We start from the raw sequence: 18928 nt of genomic DNA, 5'->3' as shown, positions 1-18928 counted from the left end.
TCTTGAGTATTTTCACCATAGCTATAGTCTATAATAATAAAAAATAAAATAGAGTAGGAGTATTTATAGCTTAAGGCAATTTATCTTTAAGAAAACAAACTTCTTGCACTCAAGACAAACATCATGAAATAATACTAAGAAAAATTAGATGCCATGCAAGCCTTAGGGAAATATGCCATCTGCAGCAAAGTGTTTGTCCTCCAAGTTATGCAAATGTTATTTTACACAGGTGGTAAAGTGTTTAATATACAGTATTTAAGCCCAAGCCCTCAATTAGTGAATTGAAACAGATATATGTTCATAGTACTTTCTCCATCATAGAGGACTGTGTGATTGATGATGCAGTCTCTGTGGTCTCATCAGCAAATTGTCACAAGTCTGACTAGGCCTTACATTTAACTTTGGGAGGTTGGGAATGGGGTAGTTGCAGAAAGGAAAAGAGAAACAAGGAGAGAGAAGCCTAGCTTTCTCGTCTTCCAAAGCAATCATGCAGCAATTGACAATTGTCTTTTCTCTTCCAAGCCTTGGGAATTATCAAGGGAAGAACAGAATCCTCTATACATAGAGAGCTTCTGAAAACCCAATTAGATTGTTATACCTCAGTATTCCTTCAGCTTTGTATGAAGTATTTGAGAACCTCAAATTCCTCCCCAATTAATAAATGATTTCCTCCCCTGACATTACTGGGTTGTCAGCCATCTTATACATGTTTAGTAAGCACATACTATGTTCCAAACACTAAAGCTGACGCTGAAAATTAAAGGCAACATGAAATCTCTACTGCTAAGTCGCTTCAGTCGTGTCCAACTCTGTGCGACCCCATAGACGGAAGCCCACTAGGCTCCCCTGTCCCTAGGATTCTCCAGGCAAGAACACTGGAGTGGGTTGCCATTTCCTTCTCCAATGCATGACAGCGAAAAGTGAAAGTGAAGTCGCTCAGTCGTGTCCGACTCTTAGTGACCCCATGGACTGCAGCCCACCAGGCTCCTCCGTCCATGGGATTTTCCAGGCAAGAGTACTGGAGTGCCGTGCCATTGCCTTCTCCGATGAAGTCTCTAGAATATAAAAATTTGCAATCTGGATACCAGGATACTGTTGTCTAGACACGAACTGACCTTTTAGGAGCAGTACTACCACATGGCCCTATCAATAGATCCTCTGTACTAATGGCAAATTGTATCTACAGGTTGTTTGTGGGAATGTGCCTAGGTTCTCTGGTAAGACTGATGTCTGTTGTCTTTCCAGCCAGCCACAGGCTACGTGTGGTTTGATACTAACAGAGGTTTATGTCACTGAGATTTTGAATGGCAGCCTTTTACTTTTAATAACTCTTAATTTTGACCATTGGCAAATTGTGTGTATTATAATAATCTGGAATTATTTCAAACTAGGAAAACAAGGTGCCTTCTTCATTCTAGGATAGAAACAATTATATCTAATAAGACTGGCATATTGAAAGGAAATAAACTAATGTATGCTTGCATTAACTTCTAAGACATCAATTGTTTGTTACAGTCTCCACAAAAATTATCAGGGCAAGTCTGTGTCAGACGGGAAAGGTGGGTTTATTAATAAACTTCCAGCAAGGAAAACCACTTCTGAAAATGTCATACAACATCTTGAAAAGGAAAGCTATAGAGAAATTTTCATAGGGTTAGCTTTAAAACTCAGGTTATTTCAGGAGAGGATGTCAAAGGCATGGAATGGATAGGAATTGGTAAAATGAATAAAATACTTACTTTAAATTAGCTTGCAGGTTGGTGATGGCACAGAGCAGGGATTTTCGAGTGAGTTGTCAGAAACTTCTAAAATGTTCTTTCCAGAGTGGGTGGAGTTCATTCCTGTTTGTTTTACAGCCTTCACAAATTTTCATTTCTCAGATTTGTAAGTTTGTTGTGTATTCTCAATTCCATACAATCAAATTGGATTTTGTGAGATAAACCCAGTTGGGTTTAGTGTTTAGTCTTCTTTTGGAGTTCTTTTTTATATTGCAGAAATGTATGGTTTTTCCTAGTTAGAATTTACATGTGTGTGTATCTGTGTGTATATATACATACATGTGTATGTGTGCATGCATGCATACTAAGTCACTTCAGTCGTGTCCAACTCTTATGCAACCCTGTGGACTGTAGCCTGCCATGTTCCTCTGTCCATGGGAGTCTCTAGGCAAGAATACTGGAGTGGATTGATATGTCCTCCTCATACACACACACACACACACACACACACGTACACACACACGTGTGTGTAGTCCCTGCCAGTATTATGCATGTTACTATATTGGTTTCTTAATTGTCAGCAGTTGGATTTAAAAAAAGTATAATATGAAAGAAACGTTATGGTTTCTCACTTAAATAAATTTCCTTTAGTTATATCTTTTACTTTTGGGCATCGTGGCTCAGAGGGTAAAGCTTCTGCCTGCAATGCAGGAGACCTGGGTTCGATCCCTGGGTCAGGAAGATCCCCTAGAGAAGGAAACAGCAACCCACTCCAGTACTCTTGCCTGCAAAATCCCATGGAAAGAGAAGCCTGGTAGACTACAGTCCATGGGATCGCAAAGAGTCGGACACGACTGAGTGATTGCTTGCCTTGCCTTTGAAGTGATATTACACAGATAAGCCTCCTCAGTGCTTTAAACAGAGTTGAAGAGATAATTTTACTTTGAGGTCTGGTTAGAGAATGCCATAGTCAAGACTAAAGGGCAACTTTTGGGACAGTACTACTGAGAAGTAGGTAGTATGTGCATAAAAATCAACAACTCTATTATGTATGTGTGTTTTATTACGTGTATATCTGTGTATACATATCATTGGAAAGAAGTATTTTCTAACATATAAAAGGCATCTTTTTAGCAGCTAATAGCGTAACCTTAATGAGCAACTCAATTACTCTAGATCTGCTTTAATTTAGTACGAAGAATTGTATTAAATAAACCATATTACATTCTCAATTAGGGGGCTGCCACATTAAAGGAGAAAGAGAAATCTGTTTTCCATCAGTTACATTAGAACACAAAGCAGATCTATGTAGTTCTATGTTACCCTATAGTGTGTTAATCAGATACAAGGTGTGACGGAAGCCAGTGACAAAAGAGTTTTCCTGATAGTGAACAGGCTCTGATAATAGGCTGGTTAAGGCTTCATAACGTTTCAGTGGTTAAGTAGTAAACAAAATGATATAGGACTTCAAAAAGGATGGCACATTCCACCTAAAATCAAGCCATAAGTCTTTAGTGATGCTTTAGAGTTTTTGAAAACTAGTGCTTAAGATAATAATGTCACGACCTGAGAAGAGAAGAAAATAAAAGATGAGGCATGTTTACTTTTAAATACAAGACAAACTAAAGTTCCATAGCAAGGATGTTAGGGTGCACTCCTTGTGAAAAGAAGCATTTCAAAAATGAAGCAAAAGAACTATTTTTCTAGAGTATTTCCACAATAGCTTGATAAATTTGGATGACATTTCTTGGCTGTGTTTGAGCTATGACATCTGAGTTCCCAGAGTTATTTTCTGATGATGAAGAGGTAGTGGTGTAAGAGGAAAGTAGAGATTTGGGGGAGAGGGGTTAAAGGGAATTGGTTTTAATTGATACATGTTGAATTTCTTTAATTTCTGATACTATGTATTCATTTAGAATTGCTATGTAATTTTTAAAAGATGAACTCCATATATTGCTGCTGTTCTTCAGTTTGGCAGATGGATAGTTATTTCGACAGCTTTATGAAGTAATGGTATTAATCATTGATTTTTATTTAAAGAACATTAGGACTTGAATAAACATTAGATTTGATTTATAATTAAAGAATCTGAGACCAAAAGATACTGAAATATTTTTACAAAGTTGCATACTTCTGTTAGTATCAAACCTAGAAGGAGAACCCAGGATAAGACCTGGGTTCTTATCCAATGTTCCTTGTGTTATACCATACCAGATGATTAGCATCTATAAATTTAGAATCTAAGACATAAAGAAACTATGACTTTGCCATGATTACTAAGCTAAATTCATTGAGGATAGAAACAGAAGATAGCTGAGGGTAGGGATTTCAGAATGCTGATCTGTGGGGGTACAAGTTTCAGAGTTGTGCACTATAGAACACACAGCATGACAGCTGACACTGCTAAGAGATATACTAATAATGTGAAATTTCAAATTTAACAAGAAAAATTTTGATAATAATAATTACATTTATTATAAAATTTCAGACTTCTTCTTACATCCCAGAAATTTATTCTGTGATGACAGTTTTTGATTTGAGCCTTACTTAGCTTTGAATGAAAATTGCTCAGCATTTAAAGTTATTGTAATCATTTCAACTACTGGAGGACAATAGTATTGCCTGGAACCTTTCCAACTTAAAAAAAAGTATAAACAAAAGTGTTAAAGATATGACAGAGGAATTTAATACTAAGGAACCTGTGATTAGAATGACAAGAAATACCAGAAGTCTTTTTTCCAAGTAATCCATGGTACTGTCCAGTGATTTTTAAGTGAATATACTTGTCAGAAGTAGCCATAGCCGGTGAAGCTAGATAGGTTCAGCTGTAGCTTTTCTAATATTTATAACTTGTCTACTTGTCCTTCAGAAACACCCACCAATGAACTTCTCTGTGAACAGATGTTACAGATACAGTGAATAAGCCACTGTTTTGCTCCTCAAGAGTTCATTGCCAAACAGGAGATATTTAAAGAAATAATTATGACCAAATAAGACATTATTATTCTGTTGTTGAAACAGAATTGAATTAAATTCTATTTGTTTTTTTGTAGTAAACCATTTCAGTTTTTAGGAGAAATACTTTAATGTTGCTTTTTTTTTTTTTTGGCTAGTGAAAATGTTATCTAAACAAAAAGATATAGCAAAAGATATAATTTTAATGCTTAACCACCTGTCATTAGTGCCACATAATTATAGTCACAAAACTATTTGGAAGTTTAAGTCAGGCTGCTTACGTAAATTCTAGTGATACTTAGATAAAGAATTTGTGAAATTTGAACTTTTCTAGTTTTTGCCATCAGCAGTAGCAATTGGTAATCCAAACAGAGATGTCTTTAATATATGTAATAAATTGATTTCTATTGATTATTGTATACATTATTCCAAAAAGGTAATTTTAATGTTTCTTCTAACTGAAACAAAAGCCCCCTCAAATTCTCTTCTTGTAAGATAAAATTACTGCTATCTGAGTATCAAAGAAATTCCTTCATAAACTTATAAAAAATGATTGACTATTGTTTACAATAGGAATATGATGAAGAATGGGCCAAGAAAATTCAGAGTGAGAAGTTTCGCTGGCATAACTCTCAGTGGCTGGAGATGGTAGAAAGTCGTCAGATGGATGAGAGTGAGCAGTACTTGTATGGTGATGATCGAATTGAGCCATACATCCATGAAGGAGATATTCTCGAGAGACCTGACCTTTTCTACAGCTCAGGTAAGATGATAACCAAGACAAAAATAAATACTTTTAATGTATGCTATAGGTGTTTTTTGTCTGCCACCTTGCTCATTCCCAAGCTTTATAAGCACTTCTTTTAGTATGTAAATGGTCTTCTGCTAATGATTTTAGACATAATATCAGTACACACCAAGCAAACCTATTAACTCATCATTATTTTTTTCCAAGATAGTCTTTGATGTGATCTCCATTAAAAAGGCTGTAACAAGGAAAATTAAAACAAGGAAAATTGCTCTTAATTTATTACTTTCTAGAATGTATAACTTAAAATGACATCTTTAAGATTTACTACTGTTTGAAAATGTGGTATTTTTCTCTATTCTGTATTTATTTAAATATATAGTTTACTAATTTATGTTTTATTTTCCAGTGTATTTAATTTTAACAGTCTCATTTTGCCATGGTTTTGGTTTAGTTGGGGCTTCCCTCATAGCTCAGTTGGTAAAGAATCTGCCTGCAATGCAGGAGACCCCGGTCCAATTCCTGGGTCAAGAAGATCCACTGGAGAAAGGTTAGGCTACCCACTCCAGTGTTCTTGGACTTCCCTTGTGGCTCAGCTGGTAAAGAATCTGTCTGCAATGCAGGAGACCTGGGTTTGATCCCTGGGTTGGGAAGATCCCCTAAAGAACAGAAAGGCTACCCACTCCAGTATTCTGGCCTAGAAAATTTCATGGACTGTATAGTCCATGAGGCCACAAAGAGTCAGATATGACTGAGTGACTTTCACTTGCTTTAGTTTTGAAATAGTAACCCTTATTTGATTCTCTGATTGGGAAGATGTAGACAGTTTATAACAATAGTTTTTTTCATTCTACACTGTGCTAGTATTTTCAAGGTAAAATTTAATTTTTACATGAATCTTACATTTATTATACCCCTGTTGATTGTGCCATCCTTCCTTTGTCCAGGGATTCTGTACTTAGAGCCTAAGTTGTTGCATATTCTGCCTTCTAATGTGTTGTACTATTGCCAATATTAATTACTTTATTGAACTCATTTAGTTGAAGAGATGAAGGAAAGGATTTCTAAGATCTGTAGTAGGTTGGAAATAAAAGGCATTGAAAGTAATTGTATCTGAATAAATGGCTCACTTTTTTTCCTACTATGTAGTCATTCATATGTTTTCATAATTGTATGCTCTGCATATTGCCCATAAGGCTGAATTATTTTTATATTTGATTTAAGGTACTTCAGTCCTGGAAAGTTGGTACTTTACTTTCAAAATTAAATAGATTTCTTCCTAACTGAACTTAACAGTAGTTATGAAATCTGCTTTGTGTTTCAGCCCAGATGGAGTAGATCATTAATTTCAACTAACCAGAATTTCTTAGTTCAGTAATGGCAAGCAGCTGTTCCTTACCTAGTGAGATCGTCATGAAGTAAAATAATGTAAAATATATGTGATATGAATTTTTTGATAATAGAAATCAGAATTTCTTAGAATCATGTTTCTTGCTTTGAAAATTGATAGCTACTTTTCAGTGTGAATCAATGAGCAGTTTCCAAAAACGAATAAAGCTTTTAACCACCTCAGTATTTAACTTTGTTGTTTCAATACATTAGCTTCTGAACAGATTTCTAAAAAATTATTCCTTTTTTCCAAAATCAATTCATTTAAATTAACCTCTTAAAATGAAAATCATAACATTTTTCTGTGAGATACAATTGAAATCTACAGTTTAAGCTTTGTGAGAAATCTAAATTGTACATCTTTTTATATATCTAAATTTAGAAACAGCCACAGCTAATGGAAAAATAAATTGAAGCATTTGAGGAGTGAAATGTTATCATTGGATAACCTCGTGGTGGTTGTTTTTTTACACCTGTAGCCTGAATATGGTAGACACTTGACAGCAAGGATTACATTGATATAGTTCTCATATCAAGGCATCTGTACTCTTTATCTACTTTATTTTTCATAAATAGTTCATCAACTAAAAGAATCTCTGTGGTATTCTTGATATGTGTCATGGAAACCCAGATAGTGGTAGTTTCTTGTCTTTTATTATGTACAATTGTATCTTCAGAAACATCAGAAATTTGTAATACTAAAGATTTATTTAGATGCTTGAGCCATCTTATTTGTCTCTGAGTTTCCGTGAAACTTAGGGCTGCTTCTGATAAAGGCAACTTTAGTAGTTTTTCAACCACAGAAGTTAAGCTAAATGGCCAGTAATACCCTGGGCTTATCTTTTATTAAAAAATGAAATAGTATTTGCTACTTCCTAGTCAATAACCTCAGATGCAGATGACACCACCCTTATGACAGAAAGTGAAGAGGAACTAAAGAGCCTCTTGATGAAGGTGAAAGAGCAGAGTGAAAAAGCTGGCTTAATACTCAACATTCAGAAAACAAAGATCATGGCATCTGGTCCCATCACTTCATGGCAAATAGAAGGGGAAACAATGGAAACAGTGACAGACTTTATTTTCCTGGGCTCCAAAATCACTGCAGATGGTGACTACAAGCCATGAAATTAAGACTCTTGCTCCTTGGGGAAAAAAAGCTATGACAAACCTAGACAGCATATTAAAAAGCAGAGATATTACTTTGTGAAAAAGGTCCATCTAGTCAAAGCTATGGTTTTCCCAGTAGTCATGTATGGATGTGAGAGTTGGACCATAAAGAAGGCTGAGCACTGAAGAATTGATGCTTTTGAACTGTGGCGTTGGAGAAGACTCTTGAGAGTCGCTTGGACTGTATGGAGATCCAACCAGTCAATCCTAAAGGAAATCAATCCCGAATATTCATTAGAAGGACTGATGCTGAAGCTGAAGCTCCAATACTGATGCGAAGAGCTAACTCATTAAAGAACACCCTGATGCTGGGAAAGATTAAAGGCAGGAGGAGACGGGGATGACAGAGGATGAGATGATTAGATGGTATCACCAACTCAATGGACATGAGTTTGAGCAAGCTCTGGGAGATGGTGAAGGACAGGGAAGCCTGGCGTGCTGCAGTCAATGGGGTCGCAAAAAGTCAGACATGACTGAGCAACTGAACAACAATTTCCTGGTCATTAGTATTGCCTTCTGTATTTTCCAACAGTTAAATATGTCAAAACGTATGTTTCTTTCTTGCCATTTTTTTAAAAATGAATCTTTGTTTTGTTATAGGAAATAGGAATATATTTAACATCTTTATAATTACATTATTTTTTTTTAGTCTAAATTAATTGTGGTTGTAGTTACTAATTCCCTTCTATTATGAAATTGCTGCTGTTTGCTTTAATACTTTTACCCACAGAGGAAGTATAATCTGTAAACCTGTATTGCTATTCTCATTGTTGTTCAGTCACTAAGTCATGTTCAACTCTTAGCGACTCCATGGACTATGGACTTTGATTCCTTGTTGCTATCTTTGAACCAGTGAGGTAAAGTAGAAGCCTGAGAAGGATACTCCTGAATTTATTTGAATACATGATTTCAGTCAACAATGCATAATTCTTTTCCAGTATTTCTATAAAAGAATTATTAATTTCGGATACAGAATACTGAGAAACAGATAGTTCCAAAGAAGTTAAACTGCTTGTATTGAAGATTTAAGATATAATTTAACTTCTATACTTCATTCTAATGAAGAATGATTACTCATACATTCAGTTCAGTTCAGTTCAATTGCTCAGTCGTGTCCGACTCTTTGCGACCCCATGAATTGCAGCACGCCAGGCTTCCCTGTCCATCACCAACTCCCGGAGTTCACTCAAAACTCATGTCCATTGAGTTGATGATGCCATCCAGCCATCTCATCCTCTGTCATATCCTTTTCCTCCTGCCCCCAATCCCTCCCAGCATCAGAGTCTTTTCCAATGAGACATGAGAGTTACCTAAATTTTGTCAAGTCATTAAAGGACAGTGTACAAGGTGTAGTTTATTGAATGAATTGCAGTGTCTTAAAATTATTAGAAATTAAGTTCAGAAGTATAAATTTACCCTTTTTTATTCACATAGTATCAGGCTTATTTTATTACTAAACTGTATTCTAGGCCTATAAAATTTATTAAACTAGGTATATTCTGGGTTTAAAAATTTCTGGCTGAATCTTTAAACTCAAGTTTTTTGGTTTTTTTTAGTATCATCTCTGTTTGATAAAATCCCTGTTTGTAGCTTCCTGTATTCCATTTATCCTTTTTACTCATTTTTCCCTTTGACGACAATGAGAACTTTGAATCAAAATGAAGATGTTGAGAATTTAACAGTAGTTTTTCATTTAATTTCTTCCTCATCTGGTTCACCTCACTAGATCATGTTTCATGTAATATAAACTTGTAAAGTATAATTCAGGTATTTTTATTTGGTTGTATTTTTATCTGAGTGTTATATTTCTGAGTGTTAGAATCTTTTATTCTCTGGCATGCTGAATATCTTTGTATTCATTTTCAACGTGTGGTATACATTTTATTTTGACATTTTACTTTGCTTTGTTCCTCTAAAATTGGCAGATTTCATAAAACCTGATCTGTAATTATTTGGTTTTAATTTAACAGAGAAACCTGTTGATTTTTGCAGTGTTAACCTTGTTAATTTTAGCCAGACCTTAACAGAGTCTTAGATGGATAGAAAATAATTTTTTTAGCTGCTTAACTTTCAGTCTGTGGTGTCTTGGCATTCCCATAATTTTGTTTTTGTAACTTTTTTGTGTTTAGCTGGTCTTTTGGTTTATAGAATTTTCAGCTTTTAGAGGGCACAGAAACTAGACCAAATATTACACACTTTTAAGCTTCCTCTTAAGTATTTTAAATTTCCTAAAGTAATAAGGTAAATACCAAAGGTATGATTAACAATTCAACAACTAAATACCAATACAAGTCTTTAATATATGGTATACAGCAAATAGTGAAAGTCACTCAGTCATGTCTGACTCTTTGTGACCCCATGGACTATACAGTCCATGGAATTCTCCAGGCCAGAATACTGGAGTGGGTAGCCTTTCCCTTCTCCAGGGGATCTCTCAACCCAGGGATCGAACCCAGGTCTCCCACATTGCAGGTGGATTGTTTATCAGCTCAGCCCCAAGGGAAGCCTATATATCCATATAGCAAATGGATAGTGTTATGGAAATACAAATTATTTTTACTTATTCATTTGCAAGCTCTATTAATTTTACCATATGCTTGATTTTTAACACCCTTACTCTTAAACAGATTTTATCATTAATTCCAAACTGTCTATTGATACTCAAATCAGTTACACCTCTTCCTCCCTCCCTTCCCAACTGGGACCTTCTAACCTCTGCAGAACACAGTAATCCATCTATAGCTTTTTCACCTCCAGCACTCATTTGACACATAAATTCCTTCCTGTTATATAATCATTTATTAATAAAATATATTATTTGATTGCATTGTAAGTGTCTGTTTTATATTTCACTTAACATAAAACTCCTGAAAACAGAAATTGTGTATTTTAATTTTTTCCACAGGACCTAGCAAAGTATTATTGCATGTGCTAAGTGTAAAATGATCATCTCATTACTGAATAGCTTGCTTACTGTGTGCCAAATTTATAAACAATGTTGTGGATACAACCTAGCCAACATTTACCTAGAGGTCACTTGCCAACTCGGAATACTTTAAACTTTAGAAAGTCTCGGAGCTTTTCAAGTAGTAATTACAAGAGCCATATAGGACAGCCCTGAAGCCATTACTGAGATCCTTTTTCCTCAGATTCTTCTTATTCTTAACTTATACATAATTCTATCAAAAATAGGTTATCTGAATTCTTAGATTGGAGCAAATGGGAAAGCAGTATCTAAAATCAGCAAGAAGTAATAATAAATTCTTAGGTTTAGGAAAAGGAGCACTTTATAAGCAAAGAAATAAGTACTAAAAAGCATGGTAGTGTAACCATTTAGTATAGATAGTCCAATATATCTCATAACCTAGGGCATTACTATATTATGGTTGATGTTTATAATGAAGATTGAGTTATCCAAGAAGTTTTTAAATTATATTCAGTATACTTTGTAAAAACACAGTAAATGTAAAATGTATTTACATTACAAAATTATATTACACACACACCAAAGTGTGTGTGTCTGTGTGAAGCATTGCTTATATAAAAATTAACTTATTTGAAATATATAATTCCCTACTCATGCTACACAAATGAAGCTGCCCGCATATAAAATGTGGAATATATTAGAGGGTTGCTCTTTACCAAAACCATACTATTTACTGTCTGTTCTATTTCCTTACTCATTCTCTTTCTTAGCCTGAAAGGCTTATTGTTCCTCTCTATCCTTTCTCACTCCCTATCTTTTGTTGTCTTTCCACAAAACTATAAGCTCCTTGAAGGTAGAGATCGTGTCTTATTCATCTGTGTAATAAAATAGTACTGCAACATAGGTAGGTTTAGTAGGTTTAGTCGCTCAATCGTGTCTGACTCTTTGCAACCCCATGGACTGTGGCTTGCCACGCTCCTCTGTCCATGGAATTTCTAGGCAAGAATACTGGGGTGGATTGCCATTTCTTTCTCCAGGGGATCTTCCCTATCCAAGATTGAACCTGATGTCCTGCATTGCAGGCAGACTCTTCACTGACTGAGCCACCAGGGAAGCCACTGCAACACAGTAGATGCTTAATAAATGTGCAGAACACTTAAGTATGTATGCTATTCATTCACACTCTCAGAGAGAATGGAACATCATGCTAACATTTTTCTTCTGGATTAAATATACAGGTTATTTTCTATTGTGTTACTTAATAGAATAGTTTCCTTTTTATTCCCTACAAAGATGTTTCATTAGTTACTATTTTCTTTCTAGATGGATTAGTTGCCTCTGAAGGAGCCATGAGTCCAGATTTCTTCAATGATTATCACCTTCAAAACGGAGATGTAGTTGGGCAGCATTCATTTGCTGGCAGGTAAATAGACTTCCAAGAAAAATCTAGTATATGGTGTTTCCCTTGATTTTAAAAAGCTAAAATTCTCTCATCACTTCCCGTTTTTCTTTTTCCATTAAAGAGTAAAACAAATCCTGAATATTTTCAAGAACATGCTTGTTTGATTTTAAATTAACTTACAAAGTCACATTTTTCCATGTAAAAAATGAAGATATCACAGTTCTAAGAAAAAAATATATATTTCCTCAGTTTGGAAAATATAGGCTGTCTGTTGAAATAGGCAGTGCTTTTGACAAATTAATGATGCAGGTTATTTCATGTTTTCCAAATCCTATAAAATAAGAACACAATACATGTATTTTAACAATTATTCAGACACCATTGTTTTTAAAAAGTTGATGCTCTGATTAAATTAAGGACTTTTCCTCCTTGCATGGCATTCAAATAAAATATTTAAGGAAAAAACCTGGCATGCCAGCTCTGTTGTACAATTATAATAAAGTTTCCCCCAACAGATATTCTGCTTCATTACTGGTCTCATAGATTTTTAAAATCTTGCCAGAAACTGTAAATAATAGTTTTCCCTTCATATCATTACTAAGGTATAATACTTTAACTTAGGATGATTATTGCAATTTCACATTAAAATGGTCCAAAGAATAGGTGTAGTCTTTTTACCCTTAAGACTATTTTTTCTTTAAATTATTGATTTAATTTTCTCTTCTAAAATTACATATTTTATTAACATAAATATTTCTGTTTGGAGAATAAGAATACAGTGTGTGTTTAAGAATACAGTTGCATGTTCACCTGAAACTATCACAACATTGTTAATTGGCTATACCCCAATGCAAAATGTTTTTGGTGTTAAAAAAAAGTTAAAAAATTAAATTAAAAATAATTCTTTTAAATACAGTTATGACCAGTGTGTTATAACTCTTGAATCATCACTTTATATTAACCATTTTAATTCAGTAGTAAAATTCTTAAAATAGCAGTTACTCTTACTGCATGTAATTCACAATGATATGTTCTGTTTTAGTCTATTCTATTTTTGAAATGCAGATTGCGACCCACTGTATTGGTTTCACAATTCACTGATGGTCATGACAAAATTTAAAAGCATAGTGGAAAATACAGGAGTATTTTATGAAATGCAGTATCCTTATGGGTAGTTCAGTAGCCATTAGTGAACTTTAAGTAAATAATAGTACTTTAGAAATTGTTTCATCGGTGCACTGGATTGTCATGGTAAGAAACTACTTGCCTTAGGGAAAAAAAATTAAACATGATTAAATACCAGAAAGCATATGGCTTTTGACTACTTCTGATGTCTCTGTATTAGTTATAATTAGAGATTCTATTTAATTATTATAACTAGTATGTTCCATTTTGTGACAGTTCACTGTACAAATGTTTTCTGAAACATAATTCAAAAAGGAAGAAATTATTTTGCTATATAATCTCAGTGTTTATATTGAAGATTTTTGCTGATAGCATTTAAGATTAATTTTTCTGCCATTTATGTTTCACTATGGACAAAACATTGCTTTTGTGTCTCCTGCATATAGTTCCAGCTTAAAAAAAGCAAACTAACCATGCATTACTTATTTGAGAAAGACCTAATGTTTTGTATAGTTATGTGATTTTTAAGAACCTGATTGTATGTTTTGAGAGATGGCTATACTCACTGACTAAGTTTTGTACTGTGTCCAAAGATTTCAGAATTTCATTCCTCAGTTCTGTTAACAAGTTTCTTTTTATAAAAAGACTTCGGGAAAATTCTCTTACTTTTGCACCTTTAGTTCTTTTTCAACATTAAAAAAACATAAGTAGCTTCTTTCACATCATAAAAGACACATGACAGTAACATTGGCTTAAAGGATTAGTTAATAAAACTTCATGTAGACTATATATTTTTTCAAATTAAAAAAAAATGGTATACTTATTTATTTTAATCATTTCCAATTGAGATTTCCCTTTAAAAAGAACTTCCCCTGAGAAAGTTAAGTCTTTCATCTCTTGTCTTTTTTAATTTTTCAGGCCATAAATATAGTAACTATATCATTTTCTCTTTGAATTTCCAGAAGAAATAATTTACAGTGAATTTCCTTAGTTTTTTTGTAGGTAACAGATCAAATAAAAGGAGACTCTAAATTTTATCAACAGAGATACAAAGAAAGCTTATAATATAGCCAAAAACTCATAGTTATTCTTTGCTACATTGTTTTATTGATCTTCTGTAGACTCATTTACTGTGTTATGCAATTATTTTTGGTTGGTTAGGATTGTCTTCTAATGGAATTCCTATGTTGTTCTTTGTAGTAACTATGGATTCAGTCTGACTTAGTTTTTTAATTCTACAAATATTTTATTTTAAATTGCTCCACAATTATTCACATATTTTGGCATGATAATTTAGATGCATAATGTCCCAGATGTGAAATTTTAAACTAATGGCTACCTTTAGGTTTCTGAGATCTAATAGGTAAATATAAAACCTATTAGATCAAGTATGATTGACTTAAAATAATATTTTTGAAATGTTTCATTTTAATTGATTTTAAGCAAAGTGGGATTTAAAAAAAAATGTAAACAGATGTTGAACTCTTATTCTTCATCTCTACTGTTAAAAAGAGAATAAACAGACTTAATGAACAACATGAAGAATTTGGGTTAATTATGAAAGAAAAATATCTTGATTAAATTTTAAGTACTGAAAAAGCTGATTTTAAGAACAGGAGATGTTATCTATTTTGAGAGGTTCTTTTTCCTTTAAATGAGGAAAATTGTCCACATGACTTAAAAATTCATTCCCTGTTCATCATATGTCTTTGATTAACAAGCAATGTCAAGTTAATTGGAATAGTAATAATTTTTAAAATAATATATAAAATGTGAATGTTTATAATTACAAATGTTTTTAATGATTTGAGAACATGAAAGAGTATGACAGTGCCAAGTGGCATGCTGTTCAGCCAGTACTTGTGACTTTTCAGTCTTTGTGGGGTTTTAACATGTCAGTTTTAGTGGGTTCGGGTGAAGTATATGATCCCAAATTTCTGCAAGGTAAAGAATAAATTTCTAATTTGTATAAGAGTTTTTTTTTTTAATTGTTCAGAAAAAAATTATTTCTTTCTAAAATGACCACATTTCATAATGTGATAAATCTGTTAAAATGGGGAAACTGAGTCAAATTTAGAGACTGATTTAAACAGTTCAAATTGTATGTTTCTTAAAATCCAAGTCAGGGTGCCCTTCTTAATATGAATGTCTACATTTGTGTAATATAGCAAGGCAGTTTAATTGGAAACCAGTGAAAATTGTTAAGCTCATCCATCCTATTCTACAAGAGGGACGTGGTGTTTGATAAAATACATACTGGCAGTTAGCGAATCCCGAGTTTTAGACATGTGTCACTATCAGTTTGAACCTCTTGCCACCAGAATTTCCCAACATTTAGGGGGTAATGCAAAATATATTAGGGCTCCAAGGCATTAGCTATTGGGTTGCCATTCTCAGAAGGTCAGATGTAAATCTTGTGCTCCCAAAACCTGAACTGGTATTAGAAAGTAAATTGGAACTTGCTATTGAAGCTAATTAAAAATAATAGGAGTAAGACTGGCTTTTTTCCCCCCTTATATACAATGTATCTGTACCATATTTTTGAACCTTTTTTTTTTATTATAACTCTTACTTTTCAAGACTAACAAGAACCTCATGTTGAGAATTTTTAAACTGTTTCCAGCTTTTACAAATCAGTTTTTGTTGCAGTAAAAATGGTCCATTTTTCTTTTATAGGAATCCAATTTTCATAAACTGGAAAAAAATTTCAGGGACTGCTTGGATTTCCTTGGGGCTTTGAAAAATATTTTTCAGAGGGCCTGGAGTTCTTCTTTGTGGTTGGCACAATGATGTCACTTAACTGATGGTTTCACTAAAGTCAGAGATGAACTAGATGTGTGAATTATCTGAGCCATCTGATTCTCACACTTTCATTTTCTCTGTGTGTGCCTGCTTCTTTTTTCCTCTTTCTTAAAATACTTGGCCATTAACTTTTCTGTTCATTATATATATGTTTCACATATATATATTTTATTCTGTTTTCTTATTTATTTTCTTTAAAACATTAAATCATTGTTGGAATGTTAGTCATTTGCACAATTTTAAATGTACAATTTTTAAAAGTACTAAATAGGACTAACACATTATTTTCTTTCTATGTAAGTAGTAATCTTTTATCAAAATTTGTAAATGTATAATTTTTCCTTCCTATGAAACTCTATGTAAAATTTTGACTTATTCTTTAGCTATAAGGTCACCTTCATTATACTCAACTATTTCACTCAGTTATTTCACTTGAGAAAAGCAACCTTAAAATTCAGTATTCCCTGTCTAAAAGGCATTGTGTAGTATTAATATTTACTGCCCTTTGTATTCGGAGAAGGTGATGGTACCCCACTCCAGTACTCTTGCCTGGAAAATCCCATGGACGGAGGAGCCGGGTAGGCTGCAGTCCATGGGGTTGTGAAGAGTCAGACATGACTGAGCGACTTCACTTTCACTTTTCACTTTCATGCATTGGAGAAGGAAATGGCAACCCACTCCAGTGTTCTTGCCTGGAGAATCCCAGGGACAGGGGAGCCTGGTGGGCTGCCGTCTATAGGGTCGCACAAAGTCGGACACGACTGAAGCGACTTAGCAGCAGCAGCCCTTTGTATTATTCCTTGAATTACATAATAGGATATTATGTTAAAGCAGTTATACAAAAGATAAATCAAATTATTATCTATATTACAGCCCTTAATTTGGCAATTGAGAAATTATCATATATTGAGATAAAATTAAATATGCTGATAAAATCCCTTATTTGATAAGTCCTCTACAAAGTTTTAATTGATAAACCAAACTCTTCCATTTGTTCTCCTAGTATAAGTTTTAGTGACCTTCATTACTGTGGCAGTAGTATAGAAATTATATTGAAGGATCAAAAGAAATGAAAAGAACCTCATGGAAATATTTTCTTTGATAGATATTGAGACCAACCATTTGCTCCGCAGCATTTTAAGAACTAAATAAATTATTATGAAATACTTATTAGAACTTTTAAAGATAATCATTAAAATCACTGCTTTATTAAGTATGTAACTTTTTTGTTCCTAATTTCTTTCCCTATAACTGTTTCTCAGAGGAGAACATGCTTCATGAAGTCTTTAAAAAAACTTCTAACTTTAGTAATTTTTCCAGTCATGGTGAATACAAATAAAGCAGCCAGTTTCCATTTTCACCTATCAGTTGCAAAATAATTTTTAATGCTAATATCCACACATGGGAGCAAAGAGGTTCTGTGATACACCTCTTGTGGGCATTTAAATGGACAAAACCTCAGTGAACTGTATTTGGTAACAGAAAACAGAAGCCTAAAATTCCCTAACTCTGTAATTTCTTTTCTAAGAATTTATCCTCAGGAAATAATCAGAGATAAAGACTGAGTAAATAATTGTGTGTCAAAGAAAATAGATTCATTGAGTGTAGTGAGATCCACTTACCTAATTGTGGAATAAATGTTATTATTGTGAAGTTTTCTAATACTTGATCTTAGCTGTATTGAAGTTGGGATATTTGCAAGAATTGCTTTTCAGCTTAAACGGAATTTTGTTAAATCATGATTAAAACATATACAACAGAATCTAAACCATGGTCTTGGGTAATAAGACAATATCCTGTTTACTTTTAAAAGTTACTCCTTTTCAGGGTGTATGATTTGATCTAAACATATCCAAACTTGTGCAAATTTTTATTATAATTATATTCAGTTGTCCAAATGACATTATTTTAGCATATATAAACATGTTATTTCAGGCTCAGTAATAATTGCTATAGCTAAGTATAACCAGTAGAAATAATTTTAAGTTCTTCCCATCTTTATTAACCAATCAGAAATGCATGGTAAAATTTCTTGAAGTGAATAAAACTATTTATAGGAAATAATACTCTGTGATAAGTAAAATTCCATCTAAGGTAATGAAATGGTTTAATTAGTGGATAGTGAAAACAGGAGACCAAGAGTGGCAATAGCTATGTGACAGTTCTGATGAGAGAAGCAAACCAGTGCAAACAAATGTTTTCTTAAGCATGAGACTCTTGCTCTAACACAGTCCTTACATTAAATCGCATTACATTTTTTTCTCTCTAAATACTCTCAACAATTATGCCAGTTATTTATTTTTTTTAATCTCAGAAGATGGAATGTCTTAGGAGCCTTCTAAGAGTTTCAAAGAATAAAATTTAACGCACTTTTTTTGTCTAAATCTTATTATACAAATACTAATAACTTGCATGTAGCTAACATTTGGGCTTCCCTGGAGGCTCAGTGGTAGGAATCCACCTCAATCCCTGGGTCAGGAGGCTCCCCTGGAGACAGAAATGGCAACTCCAGTATTCTTGTCTAAGAAATCCCATGGACAGAGAAGCCTGGTGGGCTACGGTCCATGAGGTTGCAAAAAGAGTTGGATACGACTTAGCAACTAAACTAAACAACAACAAAAAAGCTAACATGTATTTCATCATGTGTCTCATTTGATCATCAACAGTGTGTAAGGTATATAGGGCAAAGTAGTATT

At 33.6% G+C, this 18928-nt stretch overlaps 1 protein-coding gene across 3 annotated transcripts in view; it reads left to right on the top strand.

Annotated features, from left to right (window-relative positions):
* The window catches only part of KIFAP3 (kinesin associated protein 3), a 142176-nt gene that overhangs the window by 101099 nt on the left and 22149 nt on the right, over nt 1–18928 (top strand). For all 3 annotated transcript variants that reach the window (XM_027564769.1, XM_027564771.1, XM_027564770.1), the window contains exons 18-19: nt 5247–5436; nt 12227–12326. In XM_027564769.1, coding sequence (XP_027420570.1) covers nt 5247–5436; nt 12227–12326 — 290 coding nt within the window. The remainder of the gene's footprint in view (nt 1–5246; nt 5437–12226; nt 12327–18928) is intronic.

The sequence above is a fragment of the Bos indicus x Bos taurus genome, chromosome 16 (assembly GCF_003369695.1).
Source record: "Bos indicus x Bos taurus breed Angus x Brahman F1 hybrid chromosome 16, Bos_hybrid_MaternalHap_v2.0, whole genome shotgun sequence".
Classification (NCBI taxonomy): domain Eukaryota; kingdom Metazoa; phylum Chordata; class Mammalia; order Artiodactyla; family Bovidae; genus Bos; species Bos indicus x Bos taurus.
This window is presented reverse-complemented; position numbering and strand designations above follow the sequence as displayed.